The 21689-nt window shown below is 37.2% G+C and overlaps 1 protein-coding gene across 1 annotated transcript in view; it reads left to right on the top strand.

Moving 5' to 3' along the window:
* The window catches only part of C9H6orf58 (chromosome 9 C6orf58 homolog), a 53605-nt gene extending 41650 nt beyond the window's left edge, over positions 1–11955 (top strand). Inside the window, exons 8-9 of the mRNA XM_070557013.1 lie at positions 10580–10653; positions 11844–11955. Coding sequence (XP_070413114.1) covers positions 10580–10652 — 73 coding nt within the window. The 3' untranslated portion in view covers position 10653; positions 11844–11955. The remainder of the gene's footprint in view (positions 1–10579; positions 10654–11843) is intronic.
* The last annotated feature ends 9734 nt before the right edge of the window (positions 11956–21689 follow it).

Below are 21689 nucleotides of genomic sequence, written 5' to 3'. Positions count from 1 at the left end.
CCAAATATGTATCTATAATACATATATATGTACATATAATGTGTACATATGCATACATATATATGTATATATAACACATGCGCATATATAGTGCATAATACATATAATATACATAACATGAACAAATATAATAAATATAAGTAACAAACATGAAACATAAGCAATAAAAACAAATAAAAATATTAATGCACATATAAATAAAATATGAATATATAATAAATACAAAGAGGAAAAGAATATGATTTCATTGGGGAAATCTGGCAGACTCCACTTTAATTAAGTGAAGAAAATGGGCATCATCAGTAATGAGACAAATTACAATTGCGTTCTATTTTACCTGATGCACTGGAAGAACACAGTAGTAATTAGGTGATATTTCTGCCAAATACACATAACCCAAATCCAATTATGAATAAACATCAGAGAATCCAATTGAGGAACAGCTACCAAATGGCTGGCCTATATTTTAGGGAAATAGTCATGGAAATGACGAAAAGATAATGAATTTAAGTGGGAGAAAATGTGAATTTGCCCAATTGACTATAGTGAGCAAGGGGAAGTGACCTTTCATAGATTCTCCTTTAGCACACTGGACGATGTTGGACTACTCTCAATGAGGGAGAAGTTGACAAGTTAAGGCTTGTTTAGGAGAGATGCCACTGCTGTGTCTGGAGGTTGGGGTGGGCAGCTGTGGTTTATTGACAATTTTTTAAAAATTGTTTTGGAACTACAGTACTCTATTGCAATGATTTAGAGAAGGGTGAATGAACACAAAGTTTTTACAGTTATACAAGACTCGCAATCTCCTGGCAGCTGTGATTGCATTCCTTGAAATGCTGAATGTAACTGAGAGGTTTCAGCAAAATTTGCAGTAAAGAAAGTAAGTTAAAGTGACCACGTGAGTGTAGCCCTTAGGCCTAATCCCAATTTTTGGTTTCTTATGCATTGATCTGTGATCAGTTCACTTCAGGATATCAAAAAACCCAATCACCCTTCCAAGAGACTGTGTTACCTCTTACCTGGGAGTCAGGGGAGCAGGAAGTGGCAGGTGGGCTAGGCTAGAAGATGTGATGGTGGAGCCATCAGAGAAGCGTTTTTCTCTCTTTGGTCCCTCAGTTCTGTCCTTCTCAGTACGTAGGAATGCCCTGGCTCAGGAACTCTTCATTTCTGCTCCCTCATGTGGTACAGTGCCTTCCACCCTACAGCCCATGGCTTTGCCCACTTCTGCTAAGCATCCCTTTCCCATATGGGACTGAGCTCCAACAGGGCCATAAAGAGTGAATCCCTCGCTGCCTTTGGGGTTCCTGAGCATACGTAGGGCCCTACTGTCAGGGATGAGGAGACTTTGATCCTACCTCAAACCCCTAGAGCAGCTGAGATCAGGACAGAGGGAAGCAAGGAATTGGTGGGATGCAGAGAATGTGTCTCCATACCAGTAAGAAGACATATTTATGGTCAAGCTGGGGTAGAACAGCCCACTTATAGTTTTCCTCCCATTTAAAGCTTTACATTAGCTTTTTGAATTACTTAACCTTTTTCTTATCATCTGGAAGAAAGTGCAATTAAAAATGCACACTGTCAATGTTTTGGCCCATACAAATCCCTATACCAGCTATTGGGACTCCTGGATCCTTCTCCTCCAGCCTGGGGGAGGGAGCACAAACAAATGAGCTTCTAATGCTTTCCCTCTGCACAAAACAACAGGAACTCGGGTATCTGTAGACACTCTCTTGCCCCAATTAGAGACAACATTCAAAAGTCCCATTCAGGCTGCTTGTTTTAACCACCTTCAACCACCTTCCTTCGTTAAAGGGAAACAAAGCAGAGTCTCACATATTGCCCAAATGGCTATAGAGTTTGCTCAGATATAGCCACTGTCACCATCACCTCTATGTTCTTTACAGAATCTCTTCCTTGTCTCTCAGAATTATTTAATATAATTATATAGTATGACATATATTATATATATACAAATTATATATCATATGTAATATATACATAATATATATTATATCACATATGTGATATAATATATTATATATATAATTTTGCATTTCATTATTCATGTACATAGAATTTTTGACAGAAAACAAGATGCCTCTGGATCTGAAAACAATGCATTTATTACTCATAGAACATCATAATGCCAGTTCCTCATGCCCTAATTTCCACAGAATGATGCAATGAGGGCCAGATGTTCACCTTGGCATGCAGTGGAGTTGCACCACAGGAAAGGAATCCCAAAATAATAAGGTGTGGAACTTGCAGAGCAGCTGGCATTCTCTATGCTCACTCATGCAAGAGAGAGAAGAAGAAACTTCACCTTTACGTTGAACAGAAGCTGGGGTGAGGTGAAAGACGATAAAATTCTTCTACTACATATTCAAATTACTTTCTTTCATCAGAGATTAAATTTTTCTGGTAATCCTTTGTTGAACATCTCAGAGAGAGACATCTTTTCTACCTTGTTTACCATGGCAGCCCAATGCTGATGCAACACCAGGAATAAGGTCACTGCTCAATAAATATCTGTTGATTAAAGTCAGAGGCTTGGGAATGATTTTCTCATAGTTTTCAGGCAACTCACTGTGGTTAGAATAAGCACACAGCACATACATACAGAGAAGTGTTAGGCCTGCATGAAAGCACGTCCTGCATATTCCCAATTTACGGCCCGTAGTTCAAATCGTATTCCAGGGGTTCTGAATCAACCATCTCTTGTGCATCACTCCTTAATCCTCTTGGACTTAATTCTGACTGCAGCCTATGCTGCTATGATCAGTTCCAAATAGGCTTTGACTTGCTTCATGCAGGTGCAACTTAATTTCAGTCACTCCTTGTACCTCTTACATACTGCCTTGGATTTTTACAGATATGCTGCTACCTGGGGCACCTGCAAGAGCCTGTTTGGTACCTAGACTTGTACAACCAGAATAGCAAGAGATTTTCTACTCATTGGGCCACCCTTGTTTGAAAATTATACCTAGGATTTAGTTTATGGAGGTATGATTGAAAGAGGACAGGGAGAGGCCAATGACACTGAAAGAAGAATATATTACTGACATTTCCAGAAATAAGTGAACATGCCACACCACACAGGGGCACAGAGGAAGCACCGGGATGGTCAGGAGGCAGACAACAGGAGTGAGGAGAAAGCATAGGTCAGACCTCCACTGAGGTTTCCTTGGGAAAGGTAAGACAGAGCAGAGTAAACAGTCTAAGACTCATTTTGGGAAACAGGGGTGGTCTCTAGGTACCTGGCCCTGGAATGATTTAGGGCAGGAGAAATGTTGGCTAGGCGTGTGAGAGATAAGAAGGTGGTGAGGGGCTCAGACTTGGATCCACAAGGCTGTACAGGAAGGCATGTTTCTGGCAAGCTGTCTCCCATCCCCAAGAATTAATTGCCTCTGAGAGAGGCAGTGTCTCTCCAGGTCTATAAAGGCCCCAGGAAATATCAAAACGTCATAATATATGAAAATAAAAAACATAATTAATGTACCTTGAACAATGGATAATGAAAGAAGGATAAATGCTTCTTACTTCCACATCTCAAGGCCAAAAGTTGGATGATGCCTTTCAAAATATTCCTCATATATCCCATGACATTAAACGATCTTACTTTAGTGGTGGCAGCTCAATCGTCTCTCCTTGTATTAGCTTTTCCTCCTTCCCTTTTTCCTCCTTTCTTTTCTTTCATTATTTTCTTGGGATCATGTTCCCATATATATTACCTGTGTACAGGCCTTTGTCTCAAATCTTGCTAAACTTCAGACAGGTCAGAAATACAGGTCTGGGCTTGTATATAAAGCGAAACGGAAAAAGGATTCAATAAGTGCTAAATCTCACAAAAACCTCTGCTGAATTTTGTATAGAACTGTTTATTTTATGTAGTTATGTTGCTGAAGTCTCACCAATCAGAATCATTTGGATTCACAGTGATCCTCCACGAGAAGTACACACACTCGAGGTAAAAATATGTGACTTATTATTATAGTTGCTATGACAGACAAGACAAAGGGACAGAAATAAGTAAGTCCTGAGACCAAGACTTACCAACATGCCTCAGAAATTGACAAATACTTCACTTTATCTGCAAGGCACAATGTGTTTGTTGGTAAGGCATTCCCATCTCTACCCTATTATCAGCAGGCAAAGAAATTCAAAGGGTTGATTGGTTGAGATATAAAAATCTCAATTCCAGAGTGACGTCAGCATCATAGTAGAGTTAGTTAGTTCCTTTGTCTCTCCGCTCTAAGTTACAAATAAACGGACATTCATTAACCAACAGAGGATTCCCTACACAGCACAAGAAGACACCTGAGAGATCCACGGAGCTATACGTCTTAAAGTGAGTTGACAGGATCCCTAGGAAGCAGTGGAATGAGATGAGCACACTCCTCCCCCTCCCTGGCAGCAGTGAGCCAGGTCGTGGATACTCACACAGCAGCTAGCACAGTGCAACTGTAAGTGGGGTCGGGGCAACCTGGCCACACATGAATGCTTTCAGAGTGGTAGCCTGGCACACAAGAGTGCCCACCATGCCACAGTGGCCCCGCCTGTGGGAATGCTTCACACTGAATGGCAGTGACTCAGACCCCACGTAGGTACACCTCCCACCTAGCATTGCAGCTCAGCTCATCCCCTGCTGCAGGCCCCACCTGCAGTGCACAATCCACCCACCAGATACAGAAACTCTGCCCATGTGAGCACAACCTGCCAAGCAGCTGCAGCCAGCCGACGCAAACACAGAGTGGCCCTCCTGGCACAACCACAAGCAGGTGGGGCGAGATTAGAAAACTCAGCTCCTACTTCCCCCTAGCGGTAGCAGGTGGAATCTGCAACCTGATGTTACCATAAATGTGCTGGCAAAGGATCAATTCATCAAACACCATGAAGAACTACAGTAACAAAAGGAGAAGAAAAATGACAAGTCTCCAAAAAGCAATCTTGAAGTCACAGAAGTTTACAGTCTAAATGACAGAGGATTCAGAATAGTTGTCATAAAGAAACTTAAGAAGTCACAAGAAAACTCAGAAACACAATTAAATGAGCTCAGCAATAAAATTAATGAGGAAAAGAAATACTTCACCAAAGAGGTTAAAGCTCTACAAAGAAACCAAACAAATTCTGGATAGGAAGAGCAAAATTAATGACATAAAAAATAATCTAGAAACCATAAAAAATAGAGCTGATGTTAGCGAGGACAGAATTAGTGAATTAAAGGATAGAAATGTATACATGCTTCAGGTAAAGGAGGAGAGAGAACTAAGATTTTTTAAAAATGAAGATATTTTGGGGGGAATATCAGACTCAATTAGGAAAAGCAATATAAGTATTATAAGTATTCCAGAGGGAGACTAGAGAGAGAAGGGAGCAGAAAGCTTTTCCAAAGAAATAATAGCTGAGAACTTCCCAAACCTGGGAAAGGAACTGGACTCACAAGTACCTGAAGTCAATTGCATGAACTCCTAATTGCATAAATGCAAGAAGACATTCTCCAAGGCTTATAATATTAAAACTGGCAAAATTCGATTACAAAGAAAAAATATAAAAGGAAACAAGGCAAAAGAAAATAATCTACAAAGGAACCCCCACAAGGCTTTCAGTGGATTTCTTGGCAGAGACCTTACAGGCTGTGAGAGAATGAAATTTTATATTCAAAATACTGAAACAAAAATTTTCAGCCAAGAATACTCTATGCAGCAAAACTATCCTTCAGATATGATGGAGAAATAAAAGCTTTCCCATATAAACAAAAGCTCAGGGAGTTCATTACCACTAGACCTGCCTTACAAGAAAGAATGAAGGAAGCCCTCCTATCTGAAACAAAAAGGCAAAGTTTTACAAAGCTTTGAGCAATGAAATAAACAGACAGACCAAATCAGAAAATTGGAGCTCTCTTTCAGAACAGGTTAGCAAACACTTCACTATGACATAAAACATAAAGGGAAGAGAAGCATTAAAAATAACTATAAACACTTCAATTTAGTCACAAACTTACAATACAAAGCAGAATAATTTTTGACAGCAACAACTCAAAGGGGAAGAAGAAAGGGATGGAACCTCCTTAGGCTAATGGAGATAAGAGGCTATCAGAAAATGGGCTATCTCATCTATGAGATCTTTTGTACAAACCTCATGGTAACCACTAAACAAAAATCTCAGAGAAGAACCACAAATCACAAATAAAGAGAAAACTGACAAAACCATCACAGAAAACCACCAAATTGAAATGGCAGTCAGAAATACAAGGCAAACAAGGAAATATAGAACACTCAGAAAACAAGAGAGAAAATGTCAGTATTAAACCCTCATATATCAATAATATCTCTAAATGCAAATGGATTTAATTCTTCAATCAAAAGACAGAGTTTGGCTGGATGGATTAAAAAACAAGACCCATGGGCCAGCCCAATGATGCAGTGTTTAAGTTCACATGCTCCACTTTGGTGGCCCAGGGTTCACTGGTTGGATCCTGGGTGAGGATCTATGCACAGCTTATCAAGCCATGCTGTAGCAGGCGTCCCACATATACAGTAGAGGAAGATGGGCTAGTATGCTAGTTCAGGGCCAATCTTCCTCAGCAAAAAAAAGAAAAAAAAAACATGACCCAAAAATATATTGCCTCTAGAAAACACATCTCAGCTCTAAAGACAAACACAGGCTCAGAGTGAAGGGATGGAAGACAATACTCCAAGCAAATGTTAAGCAAAAGAAAGCAAGTGTTGTCATACTTATATCAGACAAAATAAACTTCAAGATAAAAAAGGCAATGAGAAACAAAGAGAGACAATATATAAAGATAAAAGAGGCATTTCACCAAGAGGACATAACACTTATGAATGTATATGCACCTAACAGAGGAGCACCAAAGTATACAGAGACAACTATTAACAGACCTAAAGGGAGAAAATGATAGTAACACAATAATAGTAGGGGACCTCAACACCCCACTTACATCAATGGATAGATCATCCAGACAGAAAGTCAACAAAGACATAGTGGCCCTAAATGAAACACTAGACCAGATGGACTTAATAGGTATATACGTAGAGAGAGAACATTCCATCCAAAAATAGCAGAATACACATTCTTCTCAAGTGCATATGAAACATTCTCAAAGATAGACCATGTTGGGAATCAAGGAAAGCTTCAATAAATTTAAGAAGATTTAAATCATATCAAGCATATTTTCTGACCACAATGCTATAAAACTAGAAATCAACTACAAGGGAAAAGCATAAATATGTGGAGACTAAACAACAATTGGGCCAATGAAAAAATGAGAGGAGGAAATCAAAAAATACCTGGAGACAAATGAAAATTAAAACACAGTATACCAACTCTAATGGGATGCAGCAAAAGCAGTACTCAGAGGGAAATTTCAAGCAATACAAGCTTATCTCAACAAACAAGAAATCTCAAATAAGTAGTCTTAAACTACACTTAGCAAAACAAGAAAAAGAATAAACAAAGCTCAAATTTAGCAGAAGGAGGGAAATAACAAAAATTACAGCAGAAATAAATGAAATTGAGGCTAAAAAAACAATAGAAAGGATCAATGAAACAAAGAGCTGCTTCTTTGAGCAGATAAAGAAAATTGACACTTAGCCAGACTCATCAGGAAAAAAGGAAAGAAGGCTCATGTAAATAAAATTAGAAATGAAAGAGAAGAAATTACAATAGATACCACAGAAATACAAAGGATTATAAGAGAATACTATGAAAAACTATATGCCAACAAATTGGATAACCTAGAAGAAATGGACAAATTCTTAACTCATACAATCTCCCAAAACTGAATCAAGAAGAAATAGAATATGAATAGACCAATAGCAAGTAAAGAGATAGAAAGAGAAATCAAAAAAACCTTCCCCCCAAAAAAGGCCAGGACCAGATGGCTTCTCTGGAGAATTCTACTAAAACTTTCAAAGAAGAGTTAATCCCTATCTTTCTCAAACTATTCCAAAAAACTGAAGAGCGTGGAACACTTCCTAACTCATTCTATAAGGCCAACATCACCCTAATACTAAAACCAGACGAGGACAACACAAAGAAGGAAAATTACAGGCCAATATTGCTGAGGAACATAGATACAAAAATCCTCAACAAAATATTGGCAAACTGAATATAGCAATACATTAAAAGGATCGTACACCATGACCAAGTGGGATTTATAGCAGGGACACAGGGATGGCTAAACGTCCACAAATCAATCAATGTGATATGCCATATTAACAAAATGAGGAATAAAAACCACATGATCATCTCAGGAGATGCACAAAAAACATTTCACAAGATCCGACATCCATTTATGATAAAAACTCTCAATTAAATGGCTATAGAGGGAAAGTACATCAACATAATAAAGGCCATATATGACAAACTCACAGCCAAAATCATACCTAATGGTGAAAAACTGAGAGCAATTCCTCTAAGGACAAGAACAAGACAAGAGTGCCCACTCTCACCACTCCTATTCAACATGGTACTGGAGGTTTTGGCCAGAGCAATCAGGCAAGAAAAAGAAATAAAAGGTAGCCAAATTGACAAGGAAGAAGTGAAAACCTTGCTGTTTCAGACAACAGGATTCTACATATAGAAAACCTTGAAGAATCCACCAGAAAAAATATTAGAAATAATCAACAACTACAGCAAAGTTGCAGGGTACAAAATCAACCTACAAAGGTCAGTTGCATTTCTGTACATTAATCATGAAGTAGCAGAAAGAGAAGTTTAGAAGACAATCCCACTTGCAATTGCAAAAATAAGAATAAAATATCTAGGAATAAATTTAACCAAGGAGGTGAAAGACCCATACACTGAAAACGGTAAGACGTCATTGAAAGAAATCGAAGAACACATTAAAAAATGGAAAGATATTCTATGCTCATGAATTGGAAAAATAAGCATGGTTAAAATTTCCATGTTACCAAAAGCAATCTAAAGAGTCAGTGCAATCCCAATCAGAATCTCAATGACAGTCTTCATGGAAATAGAACAAAGAACCCTAAAATTTATATGGAACAACAAAAGACCCCAAATAGCCAAAGTAATCCTGAGAAAAAAGAATAATCCTGGAGGCATCACAATCGCTGACTTTAAAATATCCTACAAAGATAGTAATTAAAACAGCATGGTATGGCACAAAAACAGACACACAAATCAATGTAACAGAGTTGAAAGCCCAGAAATAAAACTTCACATCTATAGACAGCTAAGCTTTGACAAAGGAGTCAAGAACATACAATGAAGAAAGAAACGTCTCTTTCATAAGTGGTATTGGGAAAACTGGACAACCACGTCCAAGAGAATGAAAGTAGACCATTATCTTACACCATACAGAAAAGTTAACTCAAAATGGATTAAAGACTTGAATGTAAGACCTGCAACCATAAAACTCCTAGAATAAAATATAGACAGTACACTCTTTGACATCAGTCTTCGGAGCATCTTTCAAATACATGTCTACTCAGGCAAGGGAAAGAAAAGAAAAAATAAACTAATGGGACTACATTAGACTAAAAAACTTCTGCAAGGCAAAGGAAGCCAGGAACAAAACAAAATGACGACCCATCAACTGGGAGAAAATTTGCAAATCATACATATTTGAAAAGGGTTAATTTCCAAAAAATATAAAGAACTCATACAACTCAACAACAACAACAACAAAACAACCCAATGAAAAAATGGGCAGAAGATACGAAGAGACATTTTTCCAAAGAAGATGGCACCTGAAAAGAGTTCAACATCACTAATTATCAGGGAAATGTAAATCAAAACTATAATGATATATCACCTCATGCCTGCAGGAATGGCCTGCATTAACAAGATAAGAAATAAGTGTTAGGGAGCATGTGGAGAAAAGGGAACCCTCCTACACTGCTGGTAGGAATGCAAACTGGTGCAGCCACTATGGAAAACAATATGGAGATACCTCAAAAGAATAAGAATAGAAGCTACCATATGATCCAGCTATTCTGCATTTCTCTTCTAGGTATTTATCCAAAGAACACAAAAACACTAAGTAGAAAAGATATTTGCACCCCTATGTTCATTGCAGCATTATTCACTATATATATACATACATATATGCATACATACATGCATACATACGTACACACACACAATGGAACACTACTCAGCCATAAAAAAGACAAAATCGCCCCATTTGCAACAACATGGATGGACCTTGAAGATATTATGTTAAGAGAAATAAGCCAGACAAAGAAAGACAAACACTGAATGATTTCACTCATATAAGGAAGATAAACATAGGGATAAGGAGCAGCTTAGTGGTTACCAGAAGGGAAGGGGGTGGAGGGTGGGTAAAAAGGGTAAAGGGGTAAGGGGACACATATGTATGGTGATGGATAAAAGCTAGATATCGGTGGTGAGCATGATGTAGTCTATATCGAAATTGATATGTAATAATGTACACCTAAAATTGCACAATGTTATAAACTGATATGACCTCAATAAAATAATTGAAAAAAAAAATCTCAATTCCCAGCTTCAGCATCATGGCTTTCCTTGCTTGTGGCTTGTCTAATCATTGGTTGTCTTTTTACTTTTTTAGCAGGAGCATCCAGTCTCTCAGTCGTGAATCTGCTTCTGTGAAAGTAGCGTCTTGCTCAGCTCAATGGCTATAAGGTAGAAATGGAAAGTACATCATTGGTCCCTGGCCATACCCTGAGAGAATGGAAATGTATAAAATCGTAGTAAATCAAGCATCAGTATATTTTGCAAAATTTGCATCAAAAAGGAACAAAATATTTTATGGAGATCTTTTTGGGAATGTCATACAGGTTAGAATGACTCTCTTTTTAAATATATAAATCCTTTGATGTGACTGAAAAAAAATTAGGAAATTTTATTTTGCATACGCTACACGAAGTTATTGAACGTTGATTACTTTTCTGCTCTCTTCCCCATCTGTTCTTCTCTCTCCTCAGTCTTCATTGATGCTTTTTTATCAAGCATTTATGGAATGCCTACTGTGTGCAGGATTTGTCTACCCAGCTCTGTCCGATAGAACTTTCTGTGATGATAAAAATATTCTACATATGCACTGTCCAGGATGGTTGCAGAGGCTACATGAGGCTATTATGCACTTGAATGACATTTTTATTTCATTTAATTTTAATTAATTTGTTTTAAATGGCCACAATTGCCTAATGGCTACTTTATTGAATAGCACCAAGTACTATAGAGTGGACATTCACTGAGGCAAATACTGAGTTGTCAACTTCTAAAGTCTTCCATTGTAGTTCATTCAACGTTTAACACATGTTACTTTGGCACCTGCCATGTGCCAAGATCAGTTTTAAGCACTGGCAGTACAGCCAGGAACAAACATTCAGGGTGATATATATTTAATATACAAGTACAATACTATTAGATTGCATGATCTATTTAGGGTTGCACTATCCATAATAGTGCATTATCTATTAGATCGCACTATCTATCATTTGATATGGTTTGATCGATGTTACTTCTGTGGAATCTTCACTACATTTAAGATAATAAGCATGTCCATCATTCCCAAAAGTTCCCATGTCCTTTAGCAACCACTTCCTCACATTCTTCCCCACATCTCCAATCCCCATGTCTCCATCAAGGCAAACACTGATCTACTTTCTATCACTGAATATTATTTTTAATTTTCTAGATTTTTTCAGTAAATGGAATCATAACAGTAAACACTCTTTTTTTTGCCTTGTTTCTATCATTAAGCATAAAACTTTTAAGTTCAATCAAGTTGTTACATGTATCAATAAGTCATTTGTTATTTAGCAGAGTGTTTTCTTTTCATGGAGGACTTCTCTTTTATTGGCACTTAGGAATAGTGTGGTCCTGGGGGCCTGAAGGCAGCTGTGACAGTAGAGAGAGAGGCACAACCGCCCAGCACTGGCAGAAGACTCACTCTCAGTTGGTCCCCGCTTGGTCTATACCACATACTGCTTCTTTCTCTGGTTGATTTTGTCTTATAGAGAAATTATAATTATTTATACTCTATATAATTATATTCTATATTACATATAATACCTGTTCCCTAAAGCAAAAGTTTTAAATTAAAGTCAAATCCAAAATTAAGAAGTAAACCAAAAAAATAAAACGAATGCATTGTATATTATGTTGAAAAACATTGTGTCTATAATACTAAAGGTAACACTTTGCTTTAATAAATAAACCTCTAAGTTTCAATGGCTTAACTCAATGGAATTCTAGTTCTGGCTCAAATAATGCTTCAAGGATGTTTACCCAAATGTCAGGGGCCTCTATTCCACGGTGGGTGATTCTGGTATCCAGGGCACTTCCATCAGCAGATTTAGTCTAAAAGAAGGAATCACCTCATTTTAAACGCCTAGAAGTGACCAGTTGTTTTATACATACATATGATATACACTTTATATATATACACACCCATGCATACATATATGTTATTTCCTTTTAAAAAGTCCAAAATCAAATTGAAAAATAGAATCTGAATCATAGTAAGAGTAAACACATTATATAGAACTGTTCACATGGCGCCACCTAGCTGCTTGGGCTGGGGCTGCGGGCTGGGAAGATTGGTTTTTTGTCTGTGTACCACTGACAGGAGATGGACAAAATTTACTGATTTGCTAGTTATCTCTAGGTTTTTATAAGCTTCAATTTTATTGAAAGGTAGCATTGGGATTGCTATGAGATTTGAGTTGTGGCTATAGGTTAAAAAGAGAAAATGAGAATGCGGAGTTGAATAAAATGGGAAAGCACAATGATTCCTGGCTCTTGGGACGTTTGATATATAAGCTCCAACCAATTGCTGTCCATCACCAAGGTGCCATCTCACCTTCAGGGAGAGAAATGAAGGGTAGGGCAAGGGTCCAGGGATATTTATGGAAATATTTCCTTGTAGAAACAACAAGCAATGATGAATAAACGTTAGTTCTGCCAAGAGGGAGAAGAGAAGTAAGCCTATGTCTTGCATCCTTCAGGACCATTATTTCTTGTCCATTAACTGTTCTATCCGGACACGTCTCTTCTGTTCAAAATCAATGCACACTGTCATTAAATACTGTTGCTTTATTTCTCAATAATATCTAATTTTCACATGGCTGTAATTCTTTATTTTATAGTATATTTAATGTTTTTCTATTATTAAAATTCAAAGTCTACAGAAAGTTATTAAATGAAAATGAAACTTACCCTTTCTAATACTACTTTTCTGCCTGCATGGCTTGATCACCCAACCAATATTTTTCAAAAACATTTGGTGCTCACTCCTGCAAACATAATTAAACATATGCCACTGAGTATTCAGTGAATGTAAACAAATAAATTATTTAATAAAGCCTTTCTTGTTTGCAAAATGGGATTATGTTCTTCATATTGTCCTATATTGACATAAACATCATTCTCATAAAAGAATGCATAGCTTCTCATCAAATGGATTTACATTATGTCTAGTTTTATGCTCTTGAAGATAATACACAAGTGACTTTCAATGTGTGTTTTATTAGCTTCATTTGTGAAACTAATAATAGAGTCAATTAGTGGAAACTGATGATTTGGCTATTGACAAACAGCAATAGAAATAGTGTATTGTAATTCTTTCTCCTGCCATAAATGAAATGTTTATTAAGATTATTGTTTACCCATGGCCATTGACAATGAAATCAGCAAACCTTTACATTTTTGTCAGTCTGTTATGTGAAAAATGGTATTTCAATGTTTTGTGAAGTTTTCGTTTCTCTAACTCTGATTGTATATATTGATGTTTATTCACATTATCTACTTATGTTTCTTATAAGTTTGAGTATGAAAACATAAACCTTAATTTTAAACATCAACATTTAGTTTTTTATTACAGAGCATTATAAATATATATTAATTTTGTGCTAATTAAATTAGTACAATTGAATTTTGTCTTCAAGCTTTCAACATCTGATGAGCAAAATCACATTTTGAGTCACAGCATTTTAATATCTTTACTATTTATGGGAGCATTGTCTTTGGCTATACAGAAACTTTTATGAGGTTCCAAGTTGCAAGAAAACTTTCTCTGAAGATTTTAGAATTTATTTTTCGTCTTTTAAATTAAAAACTTCTGAAAATGTGTAATGAAATAAAAACTCAAAATGGCAACTCCTTAAGCAACAGTACCTTCATAAATTAGTCCTTGGTTTATTAAAATTTTGTCATACCTAAATATTTAAATTTGAAAAAATGCTCAATGTCACTAATCATCAGGGAAATGCTAATCAAAACCACAATGAGCTATCACTTCACATCTCTCAGGATGACTATTACCAAAAAACAAAAGACAACAAGTACTGATAAGAATGTGGAGAAATTGGAACTCTTGTACACTGTTGGTGAGAATGCAAAATCATGCTGCCATTATGGAAAATAGTATGGATGTTCCTCAAAATACTAAAAACAGAGTCATCATATTGCCCAGGAATCCAACTTCTGGGTATTTATCTGAAAGATTTGAAATCAGATCTCGAAGAGATATTAATACTCCCATGTTCATGGCAGCACTATTCACAGCAACCAAGATATGAAAATAAGCTAACTGTCCATTGACAGATTAATGGGTAAATAATATGTGGCATATATATACAATGGAATAGTATTCAGCCTTTAAAGAAAAGGAAATTCTGCAATATTTAACAACATGGATGAGCCCTGTGGACATTATATCAAGTGAAATAATCCAGTCATGGAAAGATAACTACTGCATGATTCTACTTATATGAGGTATCTAAAGTAGTCAAATTCATAGAAGAAAAGAGTGGAATGGTGGTTGCTAGGGGCTGAGAGGAAGGAGAAATGGGGAATTAATTCAATAGGCATAAAATTACAGTTAAGCAAGATGAATAAACTCTAGAGATCAGCTGTACTATGTTGTAACTATAGTCAACAGTAAAGTACCATACACTCAAAATTTGTTAAGAGGATAGATCTCGTGTTAAGTGTTCCTACTAAAATAAAATAAACACTTTTTAAAGTTTGAATTAAGCTTGCTGTTAATTTGCTCAATTAATAAACACTGAGTTAATGATCAACAATATCTAAAATGCTGTGGTCCAATATATATTCAGTTGAATTACTAACAATTGCTGGTAAATTAATAAAATGCCATAAAACCTGATAGACGTCTGATTGTTCTCCCATGTTAATTAATTTCATAGAATTTGGAGAAATAGGTTTTTAAGATCTATAGTCAAAAGAACATTTTAATAGAAAATTTTGGCAATGAATTTGCATTTTTAAAATACTTATGATTGAACTGTTCATTTACCGTGCATTGCTTTGTTTGCCAATATTTTGGGGGTTGTAGATGCCCTCAGGTTGGAACATTTGCATTAGAACTTCCTTTCCTTTGGTCCTTCTGATTCCATTTATATAATATTCTCTGAAAGACTATATGATGAAGAACAGATCAGTGGTTGTTGCCGGAGTTTAGTGTTTGGGGGAGGGTCTGACACAAAAGAGATTGCACAAGAGAATTTCTTTCAGTTGAACAATCAGAGTTTTACCCTGACCACTGTGGCATATACAGAAATCTAACATGTAATAAAATTTCATAGAGTGAGATTACACACACACACCAGTCAAACAAACAAAAAGAGTACATTTATAATGTGGTGAAATCAGAATAATATCCATTGTGTAGTTAGTTAATAGTATTATATCAATGCCAATTTCCTAGCTTTTATTATTTTACTATAGTTATGTCCAATTTTATTATTGGAAAAAAACTGGGTAAGGGTACAGAGGAGCTCTCTGTACTTCTTTTTTTCTAACTTCTAAGTGAGTCTATAATTATGTAAAAAGTTTAAGAAAAGTAGAAATGATAGTAGTACTGGAGTGAAAACCCAAGTCACTTCCTTTCAAGTAATGGTCTTTCCACTATAATAAATCACTTACCCCCAGAGGGACTATGGACTTACTTTAGGCAAAGAGATGAATAACGGAAAGTCATCTCTTCAATAAACGGTGCTGGAAAAACTGGACACCCACATGCAAAAGAATGAAACTGGACCACTATTTCGTGCCATACAGAAAAATTAACTCAAAATGGATTGAAGACTTGCATGTAAGACCTGAAATCATAAAAACTCCTAGAAGAAAACACAGGCAGTAAGCTCCTTGACTTCGATCTTGGAGATGATTTCATGGATTTGACACCAAAAGCGAAGGCAAAAAAAGCAAAAATAAACAAGTGGGACTACATCAAACTAAAAAGCTTCTGCACAGCAAAAGAAACCACCAACAAAATGAAAAGCCAACCTACTGAATAGGAGAAAATATTTTCAAATCTTATATCTGATAAGTGGTTAATATCCAAAATATAAAAAGGATTCATACGATTCGATAGCAAAAAAAAAATCCAATTTAAAAATGGGCAGAGGATCTGAATAAACATTTTTCCAAAGAAGACATACAGATGGTCAATAGGTACATGAAAAGGAGCTCAACGTCATTAATTATCAGGGAAACGCAAATCAAAACCAAAATGAGATATCACCGCACAACTGTTAGAATGACTATCATCCAAAAGACAAGAGATAACAAGTGTTGGTAAGGATGTAGAGAAAAGGGGACTCTTGAGCAATGCTGATGGGCATGTAACTAGATGCGGCCACTATGGAAAACAGTATGGAAGTTCCTCAAAAAATTAAAACTATCATATTGTCCAGAAATTGCACTTCTGGATATTTTTGCAAAGAAAATGCAAACACTAACTCAAAAAGATATCTGCACTTCCATGTTCATTCCAGCATTATTTATAAGCCAAGATATGGAAACAACCTAAGTATCCATTTATGAATAAATGGATAAAGAAAACTTCATGTATATATAATATATAAAAAATTTCAATCAGCTTGAAAATTTACCACAGTGGTAAATCTGACCAGGCACAGTCTGTGTCATTGAAGACTACTAGTTTTGGGAGTTTGCAGAATTTTGAGAAGTTAAGTTACTTCAAATTGACGCAACAGAACAGGGAGAGGACATTTGCAGATTCTTTTCTTTTTTTTAATAATACCTTCATTATATATCAGCTTCAGTATGATTGAAAGTGTGGGAGTCCGCGTACATGTCCAGGCTGTTGAGGGAAGAGATGTATCAAACAAGTTGTCATCCCTGAAAAATAACACAGGCCTTTCATACTATCACATCTTTAACAGAGAGTCACAAGAATGAGTTAATCCGAGACGACAGCATAGAGAAAAAGAAGACAAATGGCTAGATTTAGAGTTAGTTTGACAGACCAGCCAGCTTTTACCTTGGAAATCAGGCACTTGGATCATAGAAAGCAGAGAACCAGTTGAGTGAAATAAAGAAAAACCAGGAGAGATTCTGAGTGTGGGGTGCGGATAGAGAGAACAGGTTTGAGTTAGGGACCAAAGTGCTGTTGTCCACTGAAGGGATGAAATGAGGATATAAGGTGTCTGAAGATGTGTGGGTATGAGAACAAAGGTGGGGTGCAGTGGTAAAGATTGGAGGCTGCGTTCAAATTCAGTTTGAATTTTGAGCTAAGTTTAAAAGCCTATAAACCACTGAGAAAAGAGTTTCTCAGCACTCTGTGTGTACTTAAAAGTGAGAAACTAATCTAGCTTGATCAAGCACTACAGAGATTTTTACACGCACCTCATCCGTGGGGGCAAGTTTCCTGGAAGCCAAAACAAAAATTCAAGCATAAGCTTCTTAGTTAAAAAGAGCTGCCTCCCTTCTCTCTCGGCCTCCGTGATTCCCATGGGACGTAACAGAACGCCATCCTGCCAAAAATGTGGTTCAAACAATGACAACATTTCACTGGGAAAGACACAGTGAGACCTGGTGCTGCAAAACATTGATCAGAGTAGTAAAGCTTTTGAAAACTTAAGCATTGATATGTACAAATCTACAGTGGCCTCAGTGTATAAATTTTCTTTACTCAGAAAGACGAATAAGAGGGTGGGGTTTTTTTTCCTAATTAGTATGCATTGTTGATCTAAAACCCAACATTGTTTCATAAGAATGTTCATTGCCAACATAAGAAAAAAGGAAAATAATTTACTGAATAAATGGAATGGAAAACCCTAAGTGTGAATATGAATGCTGATTCCCGATGAATACCAGGAGATTTCTTGGTCATCTCTAAATTTTTCTTGAAGGAGGGAAGGGAGTAGAGATGAAGTATTGCAGGACATGCTGCTTTCTATATCCTAGTGAAACATTTTTAAAATGTTTATTAAGGTGATCCATAGTGTCCTTGACGCTTTATAGCTTAGCTATTATTGTTATTTGCCAAACATGCACTCTACCAGGAACTTTCATGTAAATTTGTATATGCACGTATGTTTTCCAAATTTTAACTTTCCTAAGATAAGCACTGAGACTTGAACTAAGATCCGTGTGAGTTCAAACTCCAGGGACTTCATCACCAGGCACATGGCCTTTCCGTGCACTGTGCTGGGGTTCTTTACACCTTCAGTCTCTATTAACCACTCAGTTCTTCAACACTTATTGAGTGCTTACCATGCACCAGAAATGGTGGTAGGTTCTGGCGAGATTTTCAGCTTCTATGGAGAGTGGCAGTTTCTGCCAGCAAGGAAAAGAAGTGGAACAGGTTAGCTAGCAGGCAGGTAACTAGGAGTGGCTGCACACACCTAAAAGAATAGTTAGCGTTTTTTTGGTTCTGTTTTTTAATATGGATGCTGCCTTATATCAAAGAAATGAATGAAACACTAATATGGAATTTCAAAAATCCAAGCATATAGGAGATCAAATTTAAAGAAACAGAAAGGCCTTTTTTCCCTGAAATCTCTCCATATACAGAGTGTAGTCATATGCTTCATTTATTGGCACCCTTGGGTCAACATCCTCCTTCTTCGTGGAGCTGCCCCCTCTCCTCTCTGGTCACATGCTTTGAATGGGAGCTCCTGCATTATTTCAGATCTGGTCGCCAAACCCCTACACCTCTAGTGATGTTGACTGCTCCAGGATTAGGCTGCATCAATCATGGCACTGTGGCCTCTTGACCTTGGCTGAATACCCAAGGGTGAGCCTATGACATAAAAGGAGTGACTCAGAATCCTTCCCTGGGGTTTTTTCAAACTAGAATTAGCAAAAGCCAGCCAGTGCCTCCCTGGAACTGGGGGCACCATGATGTAGGATGCAGGTGCGGAGGAGGCAGGACAGGAACATGGCCTGAAAAAAAAGAAGCTGGAAAGCAGAGAAGCAGAGACAAGAGGTGGAGATAGAGAGTCCTGGCAGCATTCACGTCCCTGTATCCAGCTATTCCTGGAGTGTGTGACAGCTCTGCTTTCCCAGGGGCTGATTTGTCACACTTCTTTAATCACATTTGACAAGGTATCCCTCCACTAAATGCCCCCTCTTCCCCCCAGCTAGTTTGATTTGGGTTATTGTCACGTTAACCAAAGAAATTCTTACTAATCCAGGTGGTCATTCATTCTATCCATTCAAAAGTGTAGCCAAACAGTCTGAGTCCTTATTTCATAATAGGTTCAAGTCAACTCCCATCATACTTAATAATACCAGAAGAGGAAAAATGCAAAGAATCCCAAAGGTAAAGCAAGGAGTTAATATATTCAAAGTTTGTGGTTCATTAGGACTAAGTACTACCTTGAAGGGATACACCTCCTTGGAAATGCCAAGCCCTTTGTAAAAGGGTGCATCGCTTCGGTTCTAAAAGTCTGGACAGTTCAGCACTCTCAGACATTCTGCTACTAGGGATTTCAGTAGTTTTCGAAGGTGGATGAGTGTTCTGACTTTGCTTCATTAGGTTATAACGGTCCTGATTCCAATCCCTGTAATCTAATTGAATAAACATTTATTTTCCAGTTATTTACACACTCAGAAATTAAAGACTAAAAGAATTTCAGGAGACTCGGTTCTGGTGCAAAATCCTTAAGCAAAAAAACAGTTTGAAAGTTCACTTCTGGGGCTCTCTCTCTCCCCCTCTGGGTCTCACTTTCCTTCTTGTTCTGTCTCAATGGAAAAATGTAGGATCTGAGATTCCATTATGCCAATGTGCTGCCTATGAATGTAGAGTCCTAAAATGGGAATGTGGCTAAGGGCATAGGGCCAGGGAGAACCTGGGGACTCATCTATTAGTTTTATGACTCCTTTAGTCACAGAAGAAACATACCCTGAACTAATTTGGCAGTACAGAATAACTACTCTGCTAATTAGCATGCTGATCAAATTACAGCCTTCAGATACATGAAGAGCACCATAAAACATAAAACATAAAAGCAAGACTTGAAAAGGACAGGTTTTTTTTTTTTACTGTAAAAATTTTGTGTTCATTCACCCTCCTCTACCTGACTGCAATAAAGAGTACTGTGGGTTCAAAGATTATTTTTAAAAATTATCAATAAACCACAGCTACCCACCTCACATCCCATATATATCATTTTCTCTTATCCCAAACAAGCTTAAATTCTCGATTTCTCCCTCATTGGGAATGGCCCCAATATTTTCCACTTCTTAAAAGATCACAGTATTAGGAATGTCTGCAAAATGCCACTTCTCTCCAACCACTGTAGTTAATTCAGCCAATTCACTTTTTATCCCATTTGAATTAATTACTTTCCCTCCATTTCCATAAGTATTTTCCTAAACCAGATCTCAATGATCTCAGATTGGATTACAGCAATACCTCCTTTACCCTGGTTTTATCTTCCTGAAAGTTATCATGCTCTGCCAGCTAATTTCGACTCCCTTCTTCAAGTATCCATACTATATTCCTGTGGCTTTCATACTAAAACGAAACTCTTCTTTGGCATCTGTAACCTCTATCGATTCTTTCTTACTGCTTCAAACTTCCATCTTTTATTCATATATTCATTCTTTTAATTATTCAGATAAGTAACAATATATTTGAGTGCTTACTAAAATCTTCTGTCCTGGATCCCAGGGATGCAGCAGCAACGAAAACAAAGCTCTACTGTTATGTTGATCCCACAGTAGGTGGAGGGTGAGGGGGGAGGGCAGACAAGAAAAATAAATGAATACCAAATATGAAAAGTGGAGATAAGTGCTATGAAGAAAAAAATAAAGCATGGTAAGAAGGATAGGGATTGTTGAGTGAGTATAAATTTATAAAAATAAGTCAGAGAATATCCTGCTAGTCAGAGAAGGTGACATGGGAAAGAGACCAGGAGGAGATGTAGAGAGGAGGCAAGCAATGATTAGGGGGAAGAGCGTTCTTGAGAGAGGGAGACAATGCTTCAAAAGTCATGAGTCATGAGTGCACTTGTAGTGTTGGAGGAACAGTGTGAAAGGGGAAAGTAAGACAAGAGCAGAGTAGAAAGAATGAGGGAGCCGGATCATGCAGGGCTTCGTGAGCCATATATGTGCTTTGGGTTTTACTTTAAGACAGATGCCAAGCCATTTTAAGGGTGGAGCAGAGGAGCGACATGATGTGACTTATAACTGAAAAGATCACTCTGAACACCATGTGGACATTAGTTACATAAGAAAGAGGGCAAGGGTAGAAACAGGGAGATCCTTTTAGGTACCATATGAGTTTCCCTTGGACTGGTGGCAGCAGTGTAAGGTGGTGAGAAACTTTCTATTTGGGATTTATTTTGCTCCTAGAGTGACTTTTTTTTCTGATATTCAGTGGGGTGTGTGTCAAACAAAATATTCTTTAGGTTATCTCAAGCCGTCAGTGGTAT

Source organism: Equus przewalskii, chromosome 9 (genome assembly GCF_037783145.1).
Source record: "Equus przewalskii isolate Varuska chromosome 9, EquPr2, whole genome shotgun sequence".
Classification (NCBI taxonomy): Eukaryota; Metazoa; Chordata; class Mammalia; order Perissodactyla; family Equidae; genus Equus; species Equus przewalskii.
This window is presented reverse-complemented; position numbering and strand designations above follow the sequence as displayed.